This window comes from Podarcis raffonei, chromosome 2, assembly GCF_027172205.1.
Source record: "Podarcis raffonei isolate rPodRaf1 chromosome 2, rPodRaf1.pri, whole genome shotgun sequence".
In the NCBI taxonomy this organism is placed as follows: Eukaryota; Metazoa; Chordata; class Lepidosauria; order Squamata; family Lacertidae; genus Podarcis; species Podarcis raffonei.
The window spans coordinates 20,867,501-20,891,115 of record NC_070603.1 but is presented as its reverse complement, the minus strand read 5'-3'; the positions used below and the strand labels follow the sequence as shown (position 1 = coordinate 20,891,115).

Below are 23,615 nucleotides of genomic sequence, written 5' to 3'. Positions count from 1 at the left end.
CGGAAGCCGAGTCTCTCTCCTGGCGCGGGCATGTGTCGCTCGCTGCTGCTGTGCATTTAGCTAGAGACCGGCGCTCGGAGGCTGGTCGCCTTTCCCGGTCATGGCGGAGAGGATCGAGCAGCGCATCGAGGACCGGATCCCCGAGCTAGAGGAGCTGGGGAGGGTCGGGCTCCTCACCAGCAAAGAGATCAGGTTGGGCGAGGCGGGATCTCCGCGATCCCCAGGGATCTAGGGAGGGAACGACCCCATGGATTGGGGGTGGAAGCAGGAAGATGGGGAAAGGGAACCTCGTTTGTGTGGGTCGGTTTTACGTATAAGCTAAACAAGCTCTAGCTTAGGGTCACACTCTCTTGGGGTCCCTCAAAAATTTAAAGGCAAAAAAACCCTGGATGTACGTTTCCAAAATGTAAGATAAAAAACAAATCAAATAAAACCTACGTACAGCAACAGTGTTTTGTGTTGTGTAGGCTCCTGTGATGTACGTAATGGGCCCCCAACCATTTTAAGTTAGAGCTTAATAATTATTTCACACTTAATGTACTTGGGACGCGGGTGGCGCTGTGGGTTAAACCACAGAGCCTAGGACTTGCCGATCAGAAGGTTGGCGGTTCGAATCCCTGCGATGGGTGAGCTCCGGTTGCTCGGTCCCTGCTCCTGCCAACCTAGCAGTTCGAAAGCATGTCAAAGTGCAAGTAGATAAATAGGTACCACTCCGGTGGGAAGGTAAACTGCGTTTCCCTGCGCTGCTCTGGTTCGCCAGAAGCGGCTTAGGCATGCTGGCCACATGACCCGGAAGCTGTACGCTGGCTCCCTCGGCCAATAAAGCGAGATGAGCGCCACAACCCCAGAGTCGGTCACGACTGGACCTAATGGTCAGGGGTCCCTTTACCTTTACCTATTAATGTACTTATTAATTGTATTTCACTATTAATATATTAATATACTTCTAAATTTTATTTCAGTTCAACAATTACTTTGATAAAATACATAATTTGTTATGTGCAAATGGCTTTGGATACCTATTAGGTCCATAAATGACCATGTAGCATATATTCAACACAAAAAAATCAGTGACAATTTGTTGACAAAGGACAGCTGGACATATAAAGGGCCCCATTACCTTCAGTAGCTTAGGGCCTCATCAAACCTAAATCCGGCCCTGGTCCTACTCCTTCAAGGTTGGTAGGGAACAGGCTGTTCACCTTACTCGGCAGACCTGCAAGCAGCCAAGCCATAATATCTTCTTTAAAAAAATAAATATGATTCTTATTAATTTTTACTATTTCAGAGAAACATTTAACATACTTAAGATATCAATGACTTCCCTTCTTCTCTTTCCATGGTTCATTTTACATATCTTACATCCCTGTATTTTTTTTTACAAAAACTATACCATTCAGTTATTCCATTATTGCATCCATCAAAACTTATTTAAACTGTGGAATTTATCTCAATGCTACCAACTGTGTCTTTTGTTTCTCATAAATGCAAACTGAAAATATAATGCCAGGAAAGCACTGCTTAGTGCTCAAATGCACATTCTTATATATCTTGTGGGTTCTAAATTTCATGGCCAAGTCATTACATCTTTTATTTTTATTTTTTGTAAATGTGCTTTTTATTAAATCTTCTGTTTTACAAGTTCAGATAAACATTTTACATACTTAAGACTTCCCTTCTTCTTCCCTTCTCTCATATATATTTTATATCCTTGCATATTTTACAAAAAACTATGCCAGTCGCTTTTCCATTGTGACATCCCTCAAAACTTATTTACACTGTGGAATTTATCTTAATGCTGACAACGTTGTCAGCTGTACACAGTTATTTCCCATATATTCAGTAACATCTTTTCAGGATTTTATCAGCCCCCCACCCAGACCATTCTAGCAGCCAGGCACTGATTTAGAACCTGCATGTCCCTCACCAGACATGGACGATAAGGAGGAAATTGAGTTGTTAACACCTCAATTTGTTGTGATACCTGTGTTTTTCTGTGGATTGGGAACCATGGAAGGATGTTGCCTTTTTGTATTTCTGCAGGGCGGTTATTAAGAAGACCTTAGCCCTTGAATATAAAATACAACGGAGAGCACTCCATAAGGAGAATTTTATCAGTTACATTCAGGTAGGTTTCTTAAGAAGATTCATTTTCGGTAAGCTTTCGTCTCTTGATATTTGTCACAGTTAACAAGCGTTATATCTTGTGGTGTTTCTTAAAAATGTGAACTGAAAACATAATGCAAGAAAGCATGGCTTAGTTGTCAAATGCACAGTCTGGTATATCTCTTGGTTCTAAATTTTGCTGCAGCAGATTTATACATTAATTACGATGCAGTTGTAAGGATGTAGAGAGGGCCTTTTAAAAACAGAGGAAGCTGCCTTATATCACCAGATGAGTAGATAACTTATTGACCCTCCAGATGTTGCTGGACTACAGGTCCCATAATCCCTGACAATTGGCCATGCTGGCTGAGGCTGATGGGGTTTGGACTACCAACATCTGGAGGTTTGCAGGTTCCCCATCCCTGGTCTATGCACTGATTAGCAGCAGCTCTTAAGAATAGACAGAAGTCTTTCTGGACCCTACCTAGAGAAATTTGTGTGTGTGTGTGTGTGTGTGTGAGAGAGAGAGAGAGAGAGAGGTAAATGTATGTTTTGGTTCCATCAAAATCCAAGAGGGTTCAGCCCACTGATTCAGTGGGGAGGATCATTTCTCCATGTTTAGTAGCTAGGATGAATGGGCACTGGATAATTCTTGATTTATTCACCTCATTATTACAGGCCTTAATTGCAGTTGTTATTATATAATATCACATAAAATGTATATAAAGCAATAAATGCATGGCTTTACTGTGCTAGCTATTGCTCAGTTTTTATCATCCTTGAAGTATTGTTGACCTTCTAAATATTTTCTTCCCCTTCAGTATGAAATCAATCTGTTGGAATTGATTAAGAAAAGAAGAGCGGTAAGTTGACATGTAACTGAAAACTTGAAGGGGTCCTTATGGAATTTACCAAGGATTGTAAAGTTGGTCGTTGTTTTCCATAGCGCACTGGCTACTCGTTCAAGAAAGATGAGATTGAGTACTCCATTCTGCAGAGAATACATGGTGTCTTCAAACGGGCCACAACAAAATGGAGTGTAAGACTGTTTTATTCTATAGCTCTTGGATGATTTTGTATAACCTCTTTTGTAACATGATGCTGAGCTTATTTGTGCGTAATTCTAAAGCCAAACTGCAGCTAAGTATGAATGAGCAGGTGTCCTAGCGACATAGTTAGAAAACAGCAGCTGTTTCACGCCTCTCCTGGTGCTGCTGCTGTTTTTCTTGGAGCTGTGACAGAGTTTGGCTTAGTGTTATGTTCAAACCTGGGCTCATGGGTTGTCTTGCTCCAAACAAACCATGAGTGGTAAGCCAAGAACAAACCAGTTGCAATTTGTAGCTTTCTAGTTTCTAAAATAGGGACGCGGGTGGCGCTGTGGGTTAAACCACAGAGCCTAGGACCTGCCGATCAGAAGGTCGGTGGTTCGAATCCCGGCGACGGGGTGAGCTCCCGTTGCTTGGTCCCTGCTCCTGCCAACCTAGCAGTTCGAAAGCACGTCAAAGTGCAAGTAGATAAATAGGTACCGCTCCGGCGGGAAGGTAAACGGCGTTTCCGTGCGCTGCTCTGGTTCGCCAGAAGCAGCTTAGTCATGCTGGCCACATGACCCGGAAGCTGTACAGCAGCTCCCTTGGCCAATAAAGCGAGATGAGCGCCGCAACCCCAGAGTCGGCCACGACTGGACCTAATGGTCAGGGGCCCTTTACCTTTACCTTTACCTTTTTAGTTTCTAAAATGCTTGTTTTAGAATACTGGTTCTTCCTCCTCCTGAAAGACAGGTCCATCACTGACTGCTAGTTGAGACACTTCTTCATTCCATAGTTTCTTTTCCCAATTGCTGGCTGTGGAAGCTTTGACTTTCCCATATCTTGCTCCTTACGCCATTGTTGTAAAAAGGATAACAATTCTGGATTAATGGTACTTGTTGTGTTCTTAGCTTACCCGTACCCTCCTTTTTGTTTCACTTCCATAGGATGATCTTCAGCTGTGGTTGTCTCATGTGGCCTTTTGCAAGAAATGGGTGAGTATTGGAGTGTAATTTCCTCATTTCAGCTGTGAGCTTATAAAGCAGTTGAACCTCCTTTCAAGGGAGCCACGGGATGTGGTCTTTGCATGGTGATAATTTGGAAGAACCTTGTTGAAATGACCGGATTTGTTGGAACGACTGGACTTGCTTTTGATATTTTCACCTGCCAGTACTATCAGAGGACTGTGAGTTAGTCTCTGTCTCTTATATATGAGTATGCATGACAGAGTTTACAACAGCCGGAGTTTGTGATAAATAAATAAATACTAAATAAATATTCACAGTCTTGCTGCTGTTTGAGCTTTGCTGTTCTGCCTGACCACCCCTAGCTTTTGTTATGGGGAATGCAGGTGCTAAAAACTGTAAGTTCCCTCTGTGCAGATCTAGATATATTTCACTGTAAGATGGCAAACCAAACAGTATCAAAGTCCTCTGTAATGAAGGTGAATCTGTTTCACTTGAAAAGGTACACAATATAAGAGAGTGATATGATGCTTTCTGTTTCCTAATAGAACAGGAGAATACAGCTGGGCAAGGTGTTTTCAGCCATGTTAGCCCTTCATCCCAACAAACCAGGTACGGTACTTACTCTTGTAAATGAAGTGAGTAGGGTAGGCAGTCTTGGAAAAGATGGATGGGATATCCTGGCAGTGGCACAATTCACTTGCCTGATGTGGCTCATTTAAGCTGATGGAACAGGTTATGCTATACTAGAGTTACTGCTATACTAGAGCAACCTTCCCCAATGTTGTGTCCTCCAGATCCCATCAGCTCCAGCCAGTGTGGCCAATGCCCAGGGATGATGAGAGTTGTAGTCTAGCAGTATCTGAAAGGTACCAAGTTGGGGAAGGCGAGGCTAGCAGAACAAGGCATAAGAACCATTACTTGGAATGACTTCTTGGTTGTCAGCTGGTTTTGCAGTGACTGTCTTAAACAGCACCATGCATCTCTCTCTCTCTCTCTCTCTCTCTCTCTCTCTCTCTCTCTCTCTCTGTTGTAGCTCTCTGGATCATGGCTGCAAAATGGGAAATGGAGGACCGTCTCTCATCTGAAAGTGCCCGGCAGTTGTTCCTTCGTGCCTTGCGTTTCCATCCAGAATGTCCCAAACTGTATCAAGAGGTAATATGTGATTCTGATGCTTCCTCACTCCCTCCGCTGCAAATGTTTAACTAGTTCGTTTCAGCTAAGATCTGCTTGTTCATTGACTGCTGGTTTGTTGAACTGAAGAACAGAACGCCATTCTGGTTTTCCATCCTCACTGGCAAATTATTCTTTTTTTTAGTTGTAGTAGTTGTATACCGCCCTTCCTCCGAAGATCACAGGGCCGTTCACAACAGAAAAATACAAAACAAAAACACAAAATGCGTAATAAAACGAAAGCAAAACAAACCAATAACCGCTCTCCCTCAGGCGCATTTAAAAAGCCATATAATGCTAATCAGTCAAAGACCTGGTTGAAGAGAAATGGTTTTGTTTAGTGCCTAAGGAGATGTAATGAGTGGGCCAAGTGAGCCTGGTTGGACATACTGTTGCTTTTTTATATACGTATAACTTTCGTGCTAATAGTATGATGCCCTTCTTTCATTCTCAAAGCTATAGTTAAATATGGTAGGCATTGAGTCTGAGTGTGTCTTCCAGGAAAAACCTCAGATGCAATTGTCTTTACCACGCGTGGGAAAGTAAGATATGCAATAGTTGTAAAGTCCTTCGTGTTTTATCTTTGCAGCCTGAAAGTGATGCAATTTTGTAATATTGCTTTTGTTGTTAAAATCATCAAAAGTCCAAGGGAGCTTTAAAATTTCTCTCTAAAATTTTAACATGCCAACTTGATCTCCACTATTGTCATTATTTTTATAGCCTCTGTTGTTGTGAAACAGCCATGTTTATCCTGGTCCATCCACAATGACGGCGTCAGTTTCTGGTGAAGCGCTTAACCGGGCAAAGTCTTCCAACAGTTTCAAGAACAGTAGTGAGGGAAAAGTCAAAAGAACAACGAATGCAAAGTTTATTAAGAAGACAGCTAATTTTTTTTTTAGTAGTAGTCATAATGCTGGGAGTCCCTTAATCATGGTTAATTGGGAGCGTGCCACAAAATGGCTGATTTCCTATTCCTGATATTTCTCCAGTTATGTTTTATATCAGCACCACTATTAACCACAGTAGTAACAAGGAATCCTTCTCCACTGGCGTTTCCCCCTCTTTGCCTTTCTTTGTTTCTGCAGTATTTCAGGATGGAGCTCATGAATGCCGAAAAGCAAAGGAAAGAGAAGAAAGAATTTGAGCAAGCAAAGATGGACCTGGTAAGAAATGAGATGCCGTTGTCACGGAAAATTTCTGCCTGTGCCAGAAACAATTCCTCTTGGGTCTGGGGTGGGGAAAATCTAGACCTGTCTGCTGAGCCCTTGGGATTTTTTTCCAGGCTACATCTCCTGTCCCCAGGCCACACTCCTTTCAGCCTGTCTCTGCACCCTTCTCAAGTGCTTTTGCTTGGCTGAAATAAGTCCTTGAACTGTGAAGATGCCTCTTTCCTCCCTGGGTGGAGATGGGTGTGTGTTTGTGAAAACCTGTGAGCGTTGTGTGACTGGCACTGCCGGATTAACGTATAAGCTAAACAAGCTATAGCTTAGAGCCCCATTCTCTTGCGTAATAATAATAATAATAATAATAATAATAATAATTTATTATTTATACCCCGCCCAAAGGTAGCCCCACATAGAGCACATTGCAGTAGTCCAAGCGAGAGATAACTAGAGCATGCACCACTCTGGCGAGACAGTCTGCGGGCAGGTAGGGTCTCAGCCTGCGTACCAGATGGAGCTGATAAACAGCTGCCCTGGACACAGAATTGACCTGCACCTCCATGGACAGCTGTGAGTGCAGAATGACTCCCAGGCTGCGCACCTGGTCTTTCAGGGGCACAGTTACCCCATTCAGGACCTCCACACCCGCCTGTCTCCTGTCCCCCCAAAACAGTACTTCTGTACCCCCAATATACTTCTTCTTAATTGTATTTCACTATTAATTGTTCTTAATTGTATTTCAGTTCAACAATTACTTTGATAAAATACATATTTTGTTACGTGCAAATGGCTTTAGATACCCATTAGTTCCATAAATTACCATATAGCATATATTCAACCCAAAAAACAGCAACAATTTGTTGTTGACAAAGGACAGCTGGACATATAAAGGGCCCCATTACCTTCAGTAGCTTAGGGCCGCATCAAACCTAAATCCGGCCCTGGCGACTGGGATGCACTTAACTTTGTACGGTAAAGTGTCACAACAGTACTCACTTTTCGCCTTCCCATCACTGGTGTGCATCCCCCAAAACATGGCCCAGGAGGGTATGGGGACCCTTAATCTGGAAAATGTTTTCCCGCCTCTGACTTAGACAGTTAAGTTGTATCATTTGAAGTGTTTGTGATACAATAAATTACGACACACTTATACAGTACAGTCATACCTCGGGTTAACAGATGCCTTAGGTTGCATTTTTTGAGGTTACGGACCGCCGAAACCCGGAAGTACCGGAACGGGTTACTTCTAGGTTTCGGTGGTCGCGCATGCGCAGAAGCGCCAAATCGCAACCCATGTGTGCGTAGCTGTGGGTTGCGAACGCTGCGGGTTGTGAACGTGCATCCCTCACAGATCACGTTCGCAACCCGAGCGTCCACTGTACTTTCCTGTGCTATGCGTCCATTTGAGACATCTGAAGCAAAAACAGCTATCCCTTAATTGGTCTTGTGCTTGTCCTTTAAGTGCAGCACAGAGTCTGCATGACTCGAGGAACGTCGCTGGCGCAGCTTTCTCCTGTGGATCAATGTTTCTGTGCTCCTGTAATAGTGGCGAGTCATCAACTTGGGACATGTGTTGTGGAACAGTTCTAGTAACTTGTACAGCTGTTAACAAACGCAAGGCGAGCACCGGATTGTGTTTTGTTGAGTGACTGCACTCTTTCAGAGACCACACACCTCTTGTGAAAGGTTCTTTGCCAAGTTCCTTTTTAATTTATGTATTCTGTTGAACATGTAGCCCACCCCATCCAAATGGCTTGGGGTGGGTAGGAAAAAGCTAAATTATTCTATTTTGCCCTTTCCTGACCCTGCCCACCAAAGTGTATTGTGTTGCTTCTGGAAGATGTTGACAAGCTGCAAGTTTCTTGTGACCTGCTGTGCCTTTCCTCCTCCCCTACCCTCATTGCTTATGGAAAATATATGCCAACAAAGCTAACCAGAGGCCACACTATTGTTGCTTTTTCAATATTGGGGAATGTCCAGCTATCAATATATGTGGAGCATTTCTCTGACAGTGCAGTGGCCCATATATGCAGTGCGGCCCCAGCTGCAACTCTGTGGAGGAAAAAGTGTTGATCGTGTGCCATGAATTGTTCTTTAACTGAAAAGGGTCTAGGACATGAAAGCTTGACTTTTGCCTGCAATTTTAGGGTGAAGTCAGCTATTCTGAGGAAATACTTAATGGTGCAATGGCCCGAGTTGTCTACAGAAATGCTGTTCAGAAAATCAAAGGTAACTCCCATGTTTTGTTTCCTGTGTGTGTGTGTGTGTTTTAAGTAGCAACCTGCCTAAGGTAAAGGTAAAGGGACCCCTGACCATTAGGTCCAGTCGTGACCGACTCTGGGGTTACGGCGCTTATCTCGCTTTATTGGCCAAGGGAGCCAGCGTACAGCTTCCGGGTCATGTGGCCAGCATGACTAAGCCGCTTCTGGCAAACCAGAGCAGCGCACGGAAAACGCTGTTTACCTTCCCGCCAGAGCGGTACCTATTTATCTACTTGCACTTTGACGTGCTTTCGAACTGCTAGGTTGGCAGGAGCAGGGACCGAGCAATGGGAGCTCACCCCGTCGCGGGGATTCGAACCGCTGACCTTCTGATCGGCAAGTCCTAGGCTCTGTGGTTTAACCCACAGCGCCACCCGTGTCCCAGCAACATGGCTTAGGTTTTAAAAAATAAATACAGGCCACTGGTTTGTTTGGCTGGGGTTGAATATTGCGGCACCCATTCTAACAGAATGACTTTGGGATGGCTACAACCCTGAAGGTGTTACTGACAAAGGGGTACTTTCACAGACAGTTAAAAGACCTCTCTGCTCACCCTAACTTTCCACAAGTGTTGATAACCGAGTTCTGGGTTGGTTCTGGCTGCTGCAGAGGCTGCTGAAATTAAATTGACTATATGGATGTTTTCACTTTTGTTTATTGTTTATTGTTTCGAATGGTTTTATGAATATTGGGACTGATTTAAAATTCAAAAGTGGCACCTAGGTTTTTAAGAAATATATTTACTAGTATAATAATAATAATTATTTTTTATTTATTTATATCCCGCCCTCCCCAGCCAAAGCTGTGCTCAGAGCGGCTAACAACAGTAAAACGATAAAACATTGTAAAATCATTTCATTCTAAAATTAATTCCAATCAAATTAATGGCAACCATTGGGCCAGAGCTCCGCGAAGATTGCCGAAGGAGGGAGTCAGGCTGTGTACCCTGGCCAAAGGCCTGGTGGAACAGCTCTGTCTTGCAGGCCCTGCGGAAAGGTGTTAAATACGTAGGATGAGTTATTCGGCTTTCTTGTAGCATCTGGACTTGGCTGCTCTCAGGATGCCAGTGTTGATGGGCCAGTTGTCTCTGACCCGGTATTACCTGCATAGAATCGTAAGAGTTGAAAGGGACTCTGAGGGTCATCTAGTCGAACCCCCCGCAATGCAGGAATCTTTTGCCCAATGTTGGGCTCGAACCCATGACCCTGAGGTTAAGAGCCTCATGATCTACAGACTGATCTGTCCCAGCTGCTGTACTGAGCATTCATGAATTGTGTAGGCAAGTTCACATACAAGTCAATCCAAGCCTTGCGGCAGAATTTGACACTCCACATTAAAGAGATGCGTTTCAAGCAAAGTTTGGAGAGTTCTTATGGTTTTATTCATTTTTTAAATTAATCCTCTTGTTATAGAGTACATATATTTTATTTGTTAAATATTTTCTGGCTTAAGAGAGACTGTTTATAAGGTTCTGGACCCTCCCTAATTACTGTCTGTCTGTCTCACTCCATTCTAGGTGCCGAGTTTCTTCTGTCACTGCTGTCAATTGCAAAACTTTTTGATTTTACACAAGACCTTCAAAAGGAAATTCTGGAAAAGTAAGTTCGGGGTGGGTGTGGAGAACTAGAGCACGATTAGTGTGGTACATTCAGGTGGTCTGCATGTCTGTAAAAAGACAATTTTTTAAAACATATATCATACAGCATATATCGCAGCGCATTGCAATTGCTACAACAGGCAGAAAAATCATTAAGTGGTCTGCCAAGACCTTCAGCAATTTCCAAACGGTCTGTGGGAAAGAAAAGTTTGGAAACCACTGTGCTGGAAGTATTATTTTGTTTAACATGGAAAGCATTCAGGTTTGATGTTCTCACTTTCAGTCTATCACCTCATCCCCATTCTGTTCTTTAGTGTGTGTAGACCACACTATGACTTGGCAGACTCCGGCATGTCTGACGTGGCTTCACCTGAATTGGTGCCGAGAGTATCTCAGGATAAATAAAATGTCACTGTTGTGATATACTGTATTTTTCGCTCGATAACACGCAGCTGACCATAACATGCACATAGTTTTTAGAGAAGGAAAACAAGAAAAAAAAATTCTGAATGAAACAGTGGATGTATCATTTTTGTGCTTCATGCTGCGGCCACAGACATGTGATTTGACGGTGAGTTTGGGGTAGCCCAATGCAAAGATCCTGAGGATCCATGTGGATCCATGCTTTGTAACCACGTTTTTGCACCATTGCAGCCCCAGGCCACAGTGGGTGCGTGATTTTTTTGGTGCAGGCTGTAGCCATGGACATGCTATGTGATCTGATGGTGAATTTGGGGTGACCCAATGCAAAGATACTGAGGATCCATGTGGATCCATGCTTTGTAACCACGTTTTTGTACCATTGCAGCCCCAGGCAACAGTGGGTGCGTGATTTTTTTGGTGCAGGCTGTAGCCATGGACATGCTATGTGATCTGATGGTGAATTTGGGGTGACTCAATGCAAAGATCCTGAGGATCCATTTGGATCCGTGATTGGAACCACGTTTTAAGTAGGGAGGGAAGGAAAAACATAGAAGCGACAAGGAGCACCGAGAGGGGTGTGCAGAGAAGCAGCTGGCTAAGAATGCAGGAGAGGGGTTTTACCGGAGGGAGGAAAGGAAGGCAAAAGTCCCCGGAAAGGAAGGCAAAAGTCCCCACCCCCCACAAGCCAGCCAGCCAGCTCTCTCTCTCTCTCCCCCCCCCCAACCTGCATGTTGCCTTCGAGTCCCAGACGCACGGAGAGGAATTAGAAGGAAGGACGCTCTGCTTTCCACTCTGTTTGCCTGGAGGGGAGGGGTTTTCTCTACTCTTTGTTCCGTTTGAGCAAACACAGTAAGGAAACAGAAGCGGGTGGGCAGTAAGACCCTGAGGCAGAATGCAGGAAAGCAGCAGCTTCCTCCCTCCTTTCCTCCCTTCTCCGGACGATTTGATATTTGCCTGATTTTTGCCTTCACTCGCGCTTGTCAGCTCCAGGGACCACACATTCGCTCAATAACACGCACAGACATTTCCCCTTACTTTTTAGGAGAAAAAATCTGCGTGTAATAGAGGGAAAAATACGGTAGCTGTCTGCTTGGAGAGCAAAGCACTCTTAATGCTCCCTCCTAAGAAGAGGGTAGCCATGGAACAATAGCATGATAGTTTTCCTCTTAGCCTGCAGGCAGAATACGCCAACGATCCCCTTATGTGGGACTACATAGCACGGCAGGAGCTGGAGAAGGGCTCCTTGCCCACAACAGAACATCGGTCCAAACAATCAAAAGCACAGGAAGCAGCCCTAAAAGAAGAACGGTGTTGCATGGTGTTTGATGAAGCAGTTGCCTCCCTTCCCACAGGTTAGAACTTGTGCCTCTAATATATATCAGCATTTATAAAGTATAAAATCTCTAAAACATAAACGATACTTCCAGTTCTTGCGGTAGAGCTTTGAAGATGTATGTAGTCATGATTCCCTATTTAATTATGAACTGAGGGACTTGAAGAGCTCAATATGTATGTGGTTATTTTTTAATTTTTAACTCTTCAGATTTCCCCTAGTATATTTGAATGAAAATGGGAAGGCAATACATTTGTTTTTGCCAATGATGTCATGCAGATGCTGCGAAGAATTTGCATGCGCGATGTCATGGGATGATGAGCTGCTTGTGCATAAAGTCCTAGTCCCTCAGAGTTTGGCTAAGTCCACAAACCTCTGTCTGTGACGGAGCTCCTTAAGCATGGCTCCATCAGTCGCTCGTAGAATCGGACAGTGGGCGTTTACGGAACTTCTTCCAGCATAAAAGTTCCTTAACGGAAACGCGTCTTCTGGACTCTCGGCGTGACAGTTTCCGGCGAGGAGTGGGTGTCCCTATGGGAGGTCCTGAAACCTCCCCACTATTTTCGCTGGAAGTGTCTCTGAGCCCTCCCTCCGACTCACTTTCCCTTGGAGCCCTTCCTCTCCCCCTGCTGGTTCCCTCCTCAGCGGATAAGTCTCTCTCAGCCTCTGTGAGCCCTTTCACCTCCTGTGTCTCCGATGGCAGTTCCCTGACACGCGATGAGCCTCCTTCCCACTCTTAAACACCCATCTGGAAATGCAAGAGAGGTAGCAAGCTTTCCAAGTGCTTGTCCATTTGTCCTTCTCATCCGCTTGCAATTGTTAATCAGGTTTCACGATGTGGGTGGCGCTGTGGTCTCAACCACTGAGCCTCTTGGGCTTGGCTGATCAGAAGGTTGGCAGTTCAAATCCCCACGACCGGGTCATCTCCTGTTGCTCTGTCCCAGGTCTTGCCAACCAAGCAGTTTGAAAGCACACCAGTGCAAGTAGATAAATAGGTACTGCTGCGGTGGGAAGGTAAATGGCGTTTCCATTCGTTGTGGTTTGCGTCACGGTGTCCCATTGCGCCAGAAGCAGTTTAGTCATGCTGGCCACATGACCTGGAAAGCTGTCTGCAGATAAGTGCCAGCTCCCACAGCCTGAAAAGCGAGATGAGTGCCGCAACCACATAGTCACCTTTGACTGGACTTAACCGTCCAGGGGTCCTTTACCTTTACATGATAACAGTGGTGATTTATGTCCTCCAAAAATACTAATTAAGCTATTAAGGTGAACTGGAGGCTTGTTGGCCTAGTTCTAAGAGCAGATGAGGTGATGAAGCCATGTCTGGATTTGACCACCTCAAGACTGCAGGTAGAGACTCGCATAACTGAATGTTCCCCCATTCAGCACCTTCCTGGGTCTCAAAATCCCTCCACGTAGAAATTTAAATTTCAAGGAGCAAGCTTCCAGGCTAAGCTTTTATCGGACATATTCCGTGCTTGGGAGTGTACTGCTGCTCACGAGAGAGTGATTTTTCCTCAGAACCTTTGCCCTGCAGTCTGAAGTGGTATTGTCCAAAACCATTTCATGGCCACTTCTGCCGAATTTGAGAAGGCGGCCAGAGTGTCAGCGGTGGGAGGGAGCAGGGCCCTCCTGTACCTTCATGTAGCACAAGGGTTTGCGGGCCTCATGCCACTAACTGCTTCACCTCAGGGACTTAACGTACATTGTGCAATTTGCTTGGAGGAGGGAACAGCTGAGTGAACCCGGCTAGCCTGGTTAGCAAGGGTTTATTTCATGCACAACTTTCCCACAGGCCTCCCATGAAACGCTTCAGAAATCATATTCAAAGGGCAGTATTGCCCACTTACGGTTGTGTTGCTTTGGTGACGGAAAAGAGCCGTGAGGTGGGTAGAATATGTGTGTCTGCTTTCTGGTGTCCTGTAATCCACTTTTCACTCATGACGTGCTCCAAGAGAGTCAGATTTTGTACGTTTTCATCCCCAGCTGACTCAGAGAAGTAGGAGAAAGCCATGCTAATCTTCTCTGTATCGTTCCAATTTTAGTATATGTGCGTGCCGATGACATGCAGATTCGTGAAGCGTTCCATATTTTTGACTATCTTAAGAAACATTGCAAAATTAATGAATGTTAGAATATCGCTGGTTTAGAATTTATGTGGTTTCCAGCTGTAATGGATAAGCAAAAAGAAAAGAAAGGTTAAAAATTAAATGAAAATTAAGGGAAAGGATTTGCTGAATTAATAAATTAGAAATTGGAATACAGAAAGGGGAGGTATGAGGAAGTCGGGGAAGTAAGTTATAAGAAAATAAGGGATTGAAAGTATACTTGTTTTTATTCTTGTCTGTTTGTATTTTTTGTTTTGTTTTGTTTTTATATAATTTTTGAAACTTTAATAAATATCTATTTAAAAAAAAAAGAGAGAGAAGTAGGAGAAAGCACCAGAGCTGCCTTGAGGTTTATACGGTGTCTGTACCGTGTGGATTTTAGCTGTGTTTTATCTACGATTTTATTCGTGCACTGCTCGGTGAGCTCTTTGATCAAGTGGCTTATAAAATTTCTAAATAAAGATACTGAAGGAGGAAAGGAACTTGTAGCAAATCTTGTGAATAGGTGGTTTCCACCCCCCTTTTAATTGTTGGTTTGATAGCTTTTGCTTAGGAGTTGAATTTTTCTTTAGCGGGTCTTGGAAAAGCAGTGTTGTGGTTGTTTTCTTTCAGAAGGAGTGACTGCCGTTTTTATTTAATAAAACATTTTTAACCCTCCAGAGGCCATGTGGGAACGTTACGTCGCTTTTTGCTTGGAAAGATATAACCGGAAGACAAACAGTGAAGAGTTAAAGCAGAAGGTAAACGCTTTAAGTATTCCTGCAGACAATTTCAGAAGTTTACTTTTGTTTTTGTGGAGGCTAGTCTGCCTGGCAGTGAAGCTCATTCTTTTTTCCTTATCTCTCCTTGTATTTTTAGAGGTTGGAAAGGATATCAAGTGTTTGCAGCCGGGCTCATGAATTACAGTTGCTACCAGCTTCTCTCTATCAGCAGTGGGTAAGGATGTATATGACTCTTGCTGGGTTTTTAAAAAATATATATATAAAAGCACCACATCGCATGAAACAGGAAGACTTGACTTTGGGTCTTGGGACACATTTCTCAATAAAGGCTTCCGTTTTATCTTTGATTTGCATCTCGTCAGCTCCAGCTCTTACTGGGGCTCGACCTCCGAGAAAAGGCTGAAGAGGTGGCAGCAGCGGCAACGAGGCGATTCAGTCACTTGGTAGAAATGTGGGAGATGAGGCTGAAGTTGCTACTCCAGCTGAACACGGATGGTGTAGGCCCTTGTTTCCAGGAAGCATTTAGGGCAGTTAAGGCAAAGGTAAGCGACAAGCCCCTGGAATGAAAGGATCGCTGTTTGCAAGCCTCATGGTGGAGGGGCAGTGTGGCGATCACACAGGGCCCCCGGACGTTTGATGGTCTATTGACCCTGTGCCGCCACTGCAATTGCTTTTTCCACTGCCACCACCCCGTATTTGACGGGGACACACGGAGTCCAGTCAGTTGTTAACATAAACAAATAATCAAGTTTATTTTTAAATGCAGGAACAAGCTTATGGTTTCAGTTAGTTTTCCTTGACAGTTTCTTAATCTTAGTTCCTAACAACTCCAAACTGATTATTCCAACTATCTATCTGACTCCACCTAACAATTCCTCTCACTCTCTCACAAAACAACTCTACCAACCCACACCTAAACCTCCCTTTTCCTTCTTCAACTCCCAAACCTCAACTCGCAACTCCCAAACCTCAACTGACTTTCAAAACCTCCCACTCTAACTTTTATTCCCCCCTTGCATTCTCACTGGCCAATCACTTCACACCCATTTTAACCCTTTCCTTATGACCCATCCTAAGAGGCAAACGCCACAGGCAGCTTCCTTGAAATACCCCCCTCCCCAATTTGCCACCTCACTTGCATTTTGGGGGGCATGTGTTCTGATCTTGGGTGGGTGGGTGGGAAATGTTCCCCTCATCTTGGGGACAGATGGTGTTCAGGAATATTTACTGTGATGACAGGGGCAACAGCTCTTCTCATTTGCTCCTTCCATTTAGTGATGAAATTTATTACGGTCAGAGACCAGCTTGAGAAACAGAAATGGAACTACCACCCCAATAGCAAAACAAACATTTAAAACAATATACAATAATGGATTTTAAGTTTAAAGGTGCGATAGGCATGTAAACTCATAAAAACTTCAAAACAGACTACCTTAGAGAAATGACCCAAAGTCGCCCGTGGATCCGGGTTTGGGAATTTTAACAAACTAGATTGAATTGGGGGATGGTCTGCGGCTACAGATCTGTGCGCAGAATCTGGCGACAGTCCAGGTCGACTTGTGGTCTTTGCCTAACAGGAGAAGATCAAATTTTTGCTTTACCGGGAGGTCAGCAAGCCTCACCAGCAGGGGGGTCAATGGTTTCTCTACGTGCCTCATCATAAAAGGGACATCTAAAAAATATGTGTGCAGGGCTTCCTATATCCCCCAGTGGACAGGCGCAAATTCTCTGGACCTTCCATTTAGTGTTTTTCCCCCCAGAATGCCTTTGGAATGATGCTAGACTGGGTTTCCCCAGCCATGGTGGGAGGGTGTCTTGTGTGCATGCGTTTGTGCTTAGAGTACTGCAATGCACTCTCTGGGGGGCTACCTTTGAAGGTGACTCGGAAACTAAAACTAATCTAGAATGCCACCGCCAGACTGGTGACTGGGAGCGGCCGCTGAGACCACATTGGCTCCTAGTACGTTTCCAAGCACAATTCAAAGTGTTGGTTCTGACATTTGAAGCTCTAAAGGGCTTTGGCCCTGCATACTTGAAGGAGTGTCTCCACCCCCATCATTCAGCCCAGACACTGAGATCCAGCTCCAAAGGCCTTCTGGCAGTTCCCTCACTGTGAGAAGTGAAGTTACAGGGAACCAGGCAGAGGGCCTTCTCGGTGGTGGCGCCCTCCCATCAGATGTCAAGGAAGTAAACAACTATCTGGCTTCTAGAAGACATCTGAAGGCAGCCCTGTATGTTTTTAATGTTTGATGTGTTTTAATTTGTTGGAAGCCACCCAGTCAGATAGGCAGCATAATAATAATAATAATAATAATAATAATAATAATAATAATAATAATAATAATTTGTATAAGTTGTCCATGGGGGTGGGCAGCAGCTGCAACTTGGGGAAAGGCACATGGCTATGGGGACACCCCAGAGTTACTAAGATGGTGTGCCACACACCCCTTGCTTGTAATGCTTAAGTTAAGAGCTAAGTTACTTGCCTGTAATTAGAACAAAGGTATCACCTATTATTAGGGACGCGGGTGGCGCTGTGGGTAAAAGCCTCAGCGCCTAGGGCTTGCCGATCGAAAGGTCGGCGGTTCGAATCCCCGCGGCGGGGTGCGCTCCCGTTGCTCGGTCCCAGCGCCTGCCAACCTAGCAGTTCGAAAGCACCCCGGGTGCAAGTAGATAAATAGGGACCGCTTACCAGCGGGAAGGTAAACGGCGTTTCCGTGTGCTGCGCTGGCTCGCCAGATGCAGCTTGTCACGCTGGCCACGTGACCCGGAAGTGTCTCCGGACAGCGCTGGCCCCTGGCCTCTTAAGTGAGATGGGCGCACAACCCCGGAGTCTGTCAAGACTGGCCCGTACGGGCAGGGGTACCTTTACCTTTACCTTTATCACCCATTATTGTCCCCTTACAAGCTTTTGATATTATCCTCTGCATCAAGGGGTTCCAGCTGCTTGATATGCCTAGACTCCTCCAATAGGAAGATAAGTGCATTAATTCTGCTGCCATCCTAATCTCCTAGCCCACGCTGGGCTTTCTGGTGGCTTTTAAAAATATGTTTCATAGCTGTCACATAGCCTCAAATGCTGGGTCTGGCTCCTACGTGTGTGCCTCGCATCCCAACGTATCATGCCCAGTATTTCCACGGCCTAAAATTAATTTTTCTCAATTTATATAGAAAGGTTTATTGTTTTGAGTACATTCAAATGTAAGATAAAACATATGCAAAGGGACTTGACGGGAAGTCATAGTTGAAGAAAAGATTTTGGAAGATAAAAGGGGAAAAAATATTTACTTTGATTATTATCATTTTCTGTGGGTGTGTGGGTGTCTGCACATATGTGTGTTGTTGTATGCAATGTTTGGGAGGAAATAAGACAGTAAATAACAAATAACAAACTAAATATCGATGTATGGAATTTTTATTTCTTAATTATATTTAGTGGTAGTATGGCTGTATTGTTTTTTATAACATAAAACCATTCAATAAAAATTATTTTTAAAAATACATTAATTTTTCTCTCTTCCTACCACTAGGACAGCTTGCCGTTATGGATTCTATGTACAGAATGGAGCGAGAATGTCAATAGCACTCCTGAAACGGAAGCACTCTATCAGGTATTACATATCCTACTTGAAAACAACGACAGCTCAGCATGGGTAGAACTATTCAGGAAAGCGGATGGGAATAGTCTTACTAGTAACATTATCATGTTAGCATTAATTTTAGAACCAGCACTGTGCTTGGTAATCTGCAAGTCAAAGAAATTATGTGATCCCAAGACAGCCTTGTAGAGTACAGGAGCCAGACTAAGTTGGGCTCAAGGGCTTTGGCGAGGGAAGACAGTGTCCGATCTGGCTGCCATACTTGAGGAAAGCCTTTGCTGAAGATGTGAGTTTCTCTGACAATAGAGAAGTGGAAGCAAAGCAGGAGGAGGGTGCGAGAAGGAGGGGAATGACTGGAGACAGTAATATTCAAACGGGGGGGGGGAGCACACACCCATTGAAAGCACCCCAGATATAAATGTGTGTATGAATGCATTCAGACACAATCTCCATTTCTAAATACAGTGGTACCTCAGTTTTCGAACGTCTCCGTTGACGAATATTTCGGTTTTCGAACACGCCTCGGAAGTCAAACATGCCACGTGGCTTCTGCTGAGTGCAAGATCCTGAGGCCAAGCTGTCAGCTGTTGAGTTTTTGATTTCCGAACGTTTCAGAACTTAAATGGTCTTCCGGAACAGATTACAGTCATATCTCATGTTACGTTTGCTTCATGATACATTTTGTCAGGTTGCGTCCTGCGGCGACCCGGAAGTACCGGAAAGGGTTACTTCTGGGTTTTGCCGCTTGCGCATGCGCAGACGCAGAAAATGGCATCATGCGCAGAAGCGGCGAATCGCAACCCACGCATGTGCAGACACGCCGCTGCAGGTTGCGTTCTGCTCATGTTGTGAACGGGCCTCCGGAACGGATTCCGTTCGCAACCAGAGGTACTACTGTACGTTCGAAAACCAAGGTACCACTGTATAGTCGTACCTTGGAAGTCGAACGGAATCCGTTCTGGAAGTCGGTTCGACTTCCAAAACATTCAGAAACCAAAGCGCAGCTTCTGATTGGCTGCAGGAAGCTCCTGCAGCCAGTCGGAAGCCCTGTCGGATGTTCGGCTTCCAAAAATAGTTCACAAACCAGAACAGTCACTTCTGGGTTTGTGGCATTCGGGAACTAAAACATTCAAGAACTAAGCTGATCAAAAACCAAGGTATGACTGTATATTGATTTGGAAAGGACAGTCTCGAAATTACAAGATGTACTCAGATTTGCTAAAGTTAGCTGAATCAGAATTATTCCATCTGTGTACACCAGTCCTGCTCTCTATTTGAATCCTTAGCTCTCTGGGTTGAAATATCCCACTTCGGATCAAAATATGCTGGCTCCTCATAGTCCATGACATGTGCTTAAGAGCTTCACAGGTCTTCTCTGAATGTGCTCAGGTTCTTTTTACGTTTTAACTTGCAGAGATCTTTGCTTGCCACGCTGCCTGCTGACTCGGTAACCATGAAGGAAAAGTATATCGAATGGGCGTACAGGGCTGGTGGCTATAAGAAAGCAAAGAAAGTCTTTACCAGGTTAGAAGAACTCCTTCTGAAACACACACATATACAGAAATACAATTATTTATTTATTCTGCTTTCTCTGATGGTTTTTAAAAACTGAATCCCTCACACACCATCTTTATTTCCTAGTTTACATGAGAGCCATCCGTTTTCCCTTGAGTTCTTCAAGAAGATGATTCAGATTGAAAAGGAGCAAGTAAGTAACGTAACTTAGGACAAACTTAGTTTTAGGATGTTCTGTATCATTAGAGGCATGTGCCACTGTGAATTTTCCAAAGGGAGCAGCGGTTAATATGCTGAAATATGTTGGGATTGGACTACTATAAGGTGCCTTTTTAGAGAACATCTGGAAACTTTTTTAAAGGATTTGACCTATATCAAGTGCATCGTTGCTATTCCGTTTCCTGACATGGCTCAAAATGTTGTGTTGTTTTCTGAAAGCCCTAAACAGCTAGAGATGTTGCTTTTTTATACTTTTTTTGTTTGTTTGGGGAAAAGGTCATAGCTCCACAGTGTCAGATTAAATGTGGATGCCTAGTACATTTTTTATTTTTATTTTACCAACCAACAATTTTAATAAACCAATTTTGATTGATACATTGTCGTGGGGGCGCTAAAAGGCGTATGGCCCCGAAAAGGCCCATAGATCAGTGCCTACTCTGCCTATTTGGTAGTCTAGCATAATAATAATAGTAGTAGTAGTAGTAATAATAATAATAATAATAATAATAATAATAAATTGTACCCCGCCCATCTGACTGGGTTGCCCCAGCCACTCTGGGCGGCTTCCAGCGTATATAATAAAGACATAGCAAAACATTGAACCTTTAAAAGCTTCCCTATACAGGGCTGCCTTCAGTGGTAGATCATCTGCTTTGCATGCATAAGGTCCCAGGTTCAAATCCTGGCAGCTTCAGGTAGGGCTGAGAGATAGCCCTGCCCCAAACTTTGAAGAGCCACTGCCAGCCACTTCTGAGCTGGATTGACTTGCGTTCTGTCTTGGAATAAAACAGCCTCCTCTGTGTGCTTTCTGAATGTTTTTAACTTTCACGTTAGTTGCTGCCCATGGTTGTATCTGGTTGGATAGGAATATAGTGGTACCTCAGGTTACATACGCTTCAGGTTACATACGCTTCAGGTTACAGACTCCACTAACCCAGGTTAAGAACTTTGCTTCAGGATGAGAACAGAAATTGTGCTCTGGCGGTGCGGCTTCAACAGGAAGCCCCATTATCTAAAGTGGTGCTTCAGGTTAAGAACGGACCTCCAGAACAGATTAAGTACTTAACCCGAGGTACCACTGTATGTGTGTTTTATGGATAGTTTTCAGGGAGCTCCAGGGGGTGTGGTGGGGTAGTGGAGAAGGAATAGGAGGGGAAGCATTCAAGGCTATGGGTTTGGGTGGTGAGGCAGGAAAAGCGCCATGTGAGAGGGGAAAGCTTCTTAATACTTTATTGCCCAAGCCTGTCACAGCTTCTGCTCTTATTCCTGTGCCCTTTTAATTCATGGGCTGAAGGACTAAATAGCAATACACTGTGTTATGTACTTGGCAAGTATATTTAACAGCTGTAACCTTTGGCTCAGCATCCTTAGTTATCCCCCCTTTTTTCTACCTCCAAGGAATCCTGTAAAATGTCCAATATCCGAGAATATTATGAACGCGCCTTGAGAGAATTCGGTGCCACAGACCCTGGTAAGAAGTTTTATTTCTTCAAGTGTTGTGGGTATAACCAGAGATCTTCTCTTCCTTCCTTCTGCATTTTGGTTAGAGTAAATTTAAACACACGCACACAAAAAGCTGGATTTTATTGTGTGTCATCATGAGAACCTACTTAGGCCAGAATCATAATAAGCAGGCATAGGCAAACTCCGGCCCTCCAGATGTTTGGGACTACAATTCCCATCATCCCTGACCACTGGTCCTGTTAGCTAGGGATGATGGGAATTGTAGTCCCAAACATCTGGAGTGCTGGAGTTTGCCTATGCCTGGTAATAAGGATGAAGTCGGCAGCTAAATAAGCAGGCAGCCCAAATAGCAACGTCCCTCAGATGAAATCCCAACACCACCCCTCAAATCCCCAGAATTAAGTATCTGGCTAACCTGGGGGCTGGCCATAAGGCTGTGGTAGCCAGAGCCATCCAATATACAGGAAAGGGATATTTTTTTTAAAAGTTGTGCACAAGTTATTTTACTCTGGACTTGGCCCAAAGATTGCTCATCATCAATTGTTCAACATATACCGTAACGTAAAGCCGTCACTGCTGCTAGAACCACTTTCTCCTCTTTTATGCAGAGTACATACTCCTCTTTTATGCATACGCGGGTGGTGCTGTGGGTTAAACCACAGAGCCTAGAACTTGCCGATCAGAAAGTTGGCGGTTCGAATCCCCGCGACGGGGTGAGCTCCTGTTGCTCAGTCCCTGCTTCTGCCAACCTAGCAGTTCGAAAGCACGTCAAAGTGCAAGTAGATAAATAGGTACTGCTCTGGCGGGAAGGTAAACAGCGTTTCTGTGCGCTGCTCTGGTTTGCCAGAAGCGGCTTAGTCATGCTGGCCACATGACCCGGAAGCTGTACGCCGGCTCCCTTGGCCAATAAAGCGAGATGAGCGCCACAACCCCAGAGTCGGCCACGGCTGGACCTAATGGTCAGGGGTCACTTTACCTTTACCTTTACATAATCTTTAAAAAGGAGCTATTGTAAGTACTATAGCAACGGCTAAGTTTTTAGTTCCAGATTTTGCAAAAAACCCACTCCACACATAAACCCCAATGGTGGTACATACATAGGATCATGTGTTGCTAAGTTTTGGGCTCACGGGGGCATTTCCATTATCACAATATTAACTAGCCTTTTTTCTTCCTTTGAAGATATTTGGCTGGATTACATCAAAGAGGAACTGACTCAGTCCCAAGGCAAACCTGAGAACTGCGGCAGCATTCACTGGAGGGCGATGAAAATGTTGCAGGGGGAACAAGTGGAAACTTTTATTTCAAAGTACACATTGCTGCAAACTGGACACCTGTGAGAAATGTAATCGTAGATGTGTCTTATCTTAAGAGCGAAACCTACTTTAAACGTTGTTTGTAAATTTGTAACCCAAAGGCAAATAAATATATATTTTGGGGGGCCTTCTCTCTTCATTGTTGGTTTTTTGATGGGTGGATCAAAGATTCTGACTGGCGTTCATACGGCGTACTCCAATGGAAAAAAAAGAACTATAAGAACATGAGAGTGGAGTTAGAGGAAACAGTTGGCACATTGTTGTGTGTGTTCTGTTGAGCCATAAAACAGAAGACACAGAAAAAAAAGCTTACATTGCTATGAACCACCTTGAGATCTTTGGATGAAGAGCGCTATACAAACAAACAAATTTATTGCATCGTCCAGTAGCATCTTAGAGATCAACTAAGTTTGTTCTGGGTATAAGCTTTCGTGTGCATGCACAAACTTAGTTGGTCTCTAAAGTGCTACTGGGCAATTTTTTAATTTATTTTGACTGCATCAAACCAACACGGCTACCTACCTAAATTTATTGCAGTAACCACTTTGTCCCTGGCTCTTCCAGCTGTTTATTGTTACACAATTGATTAATTTGTTATACCCGTATTAAACTAGCTCATTTGGACT

The 23,615-nt window shown here is 44.2% G+C and overlaps 1 protein-coding gene across 1 annotated transcript; it reads left to right on the top strand.

Moving 5' to 3' along the window:
* Nucleotides 1–23,116, top strand: UTP6 (UTP6 small subunit processome component). Its single transcript, XM_053375179.1, has 19 exons — nucleotides 1–192; nucleotides 2,044–2,128; nucleotides 2,928–2,969; nucleotides 3,053–3,145; nucleotides 4,079–4,126; nucleotides 4,645–4,708; nucleotides 5,133–5,251; nucleotides 6,355–6,432; nucleotides 8,580–8,661; nucleotides 10,210–10,291; nucleotides 11,884–12,065; nucleotides 14,815–14,894; nucleotides 15,013–15,090; nucleotides 15,239–15,418; nucleotides 18,407–18,487; nucleotides 19,890–19,999; nucleotides 20,117–20,183; nucleotides 21,608–21,680; nucleotides 22,856–23,116. The coding sequence occupies exons 1-19, from the start codon at nucleotides 101–103 to the stop codon at nucleotides 23,011–23,013; spliced, it is 1,794 nt and encodes a 597-aa protein (XP_053231154.1). The 5' UTR covers nucleotides 1–100; the 3' UTR covers nucleotides 23,014–23,116.
* The last annotated feature ends 499 nt before the right edge of the window (nucleotides 23,117–23,615 follow it).

What these genes read in the sequence shown, in the direction of transcription:
- UTP6 (XM_053375179.1), top strand. Translation starts at nt 101, where the DNA reads ATGGCGGAGAGGATCGAGCAGCGCATCGAGGACCGGATCCCCGAGCTA. An exon ending in GGGCCACAACAAAATGGAGT is followed by an intron (nt 3,146 to 4,078) that starts GTAAGACTGTTT and finishes TCACTTCCATAG; the next exon opens with GATGATCTTCAGCTGTGGTT. An exon ending in CAAAAGGAAATTCTGGAAAA is followed by an intron (nt 10,292 to 11,883) that starts GTAAGTTCGGGG and finishes TTTTCCTCTTAG; the next exon opens with CCTGCAGGCAGAATACGCCA.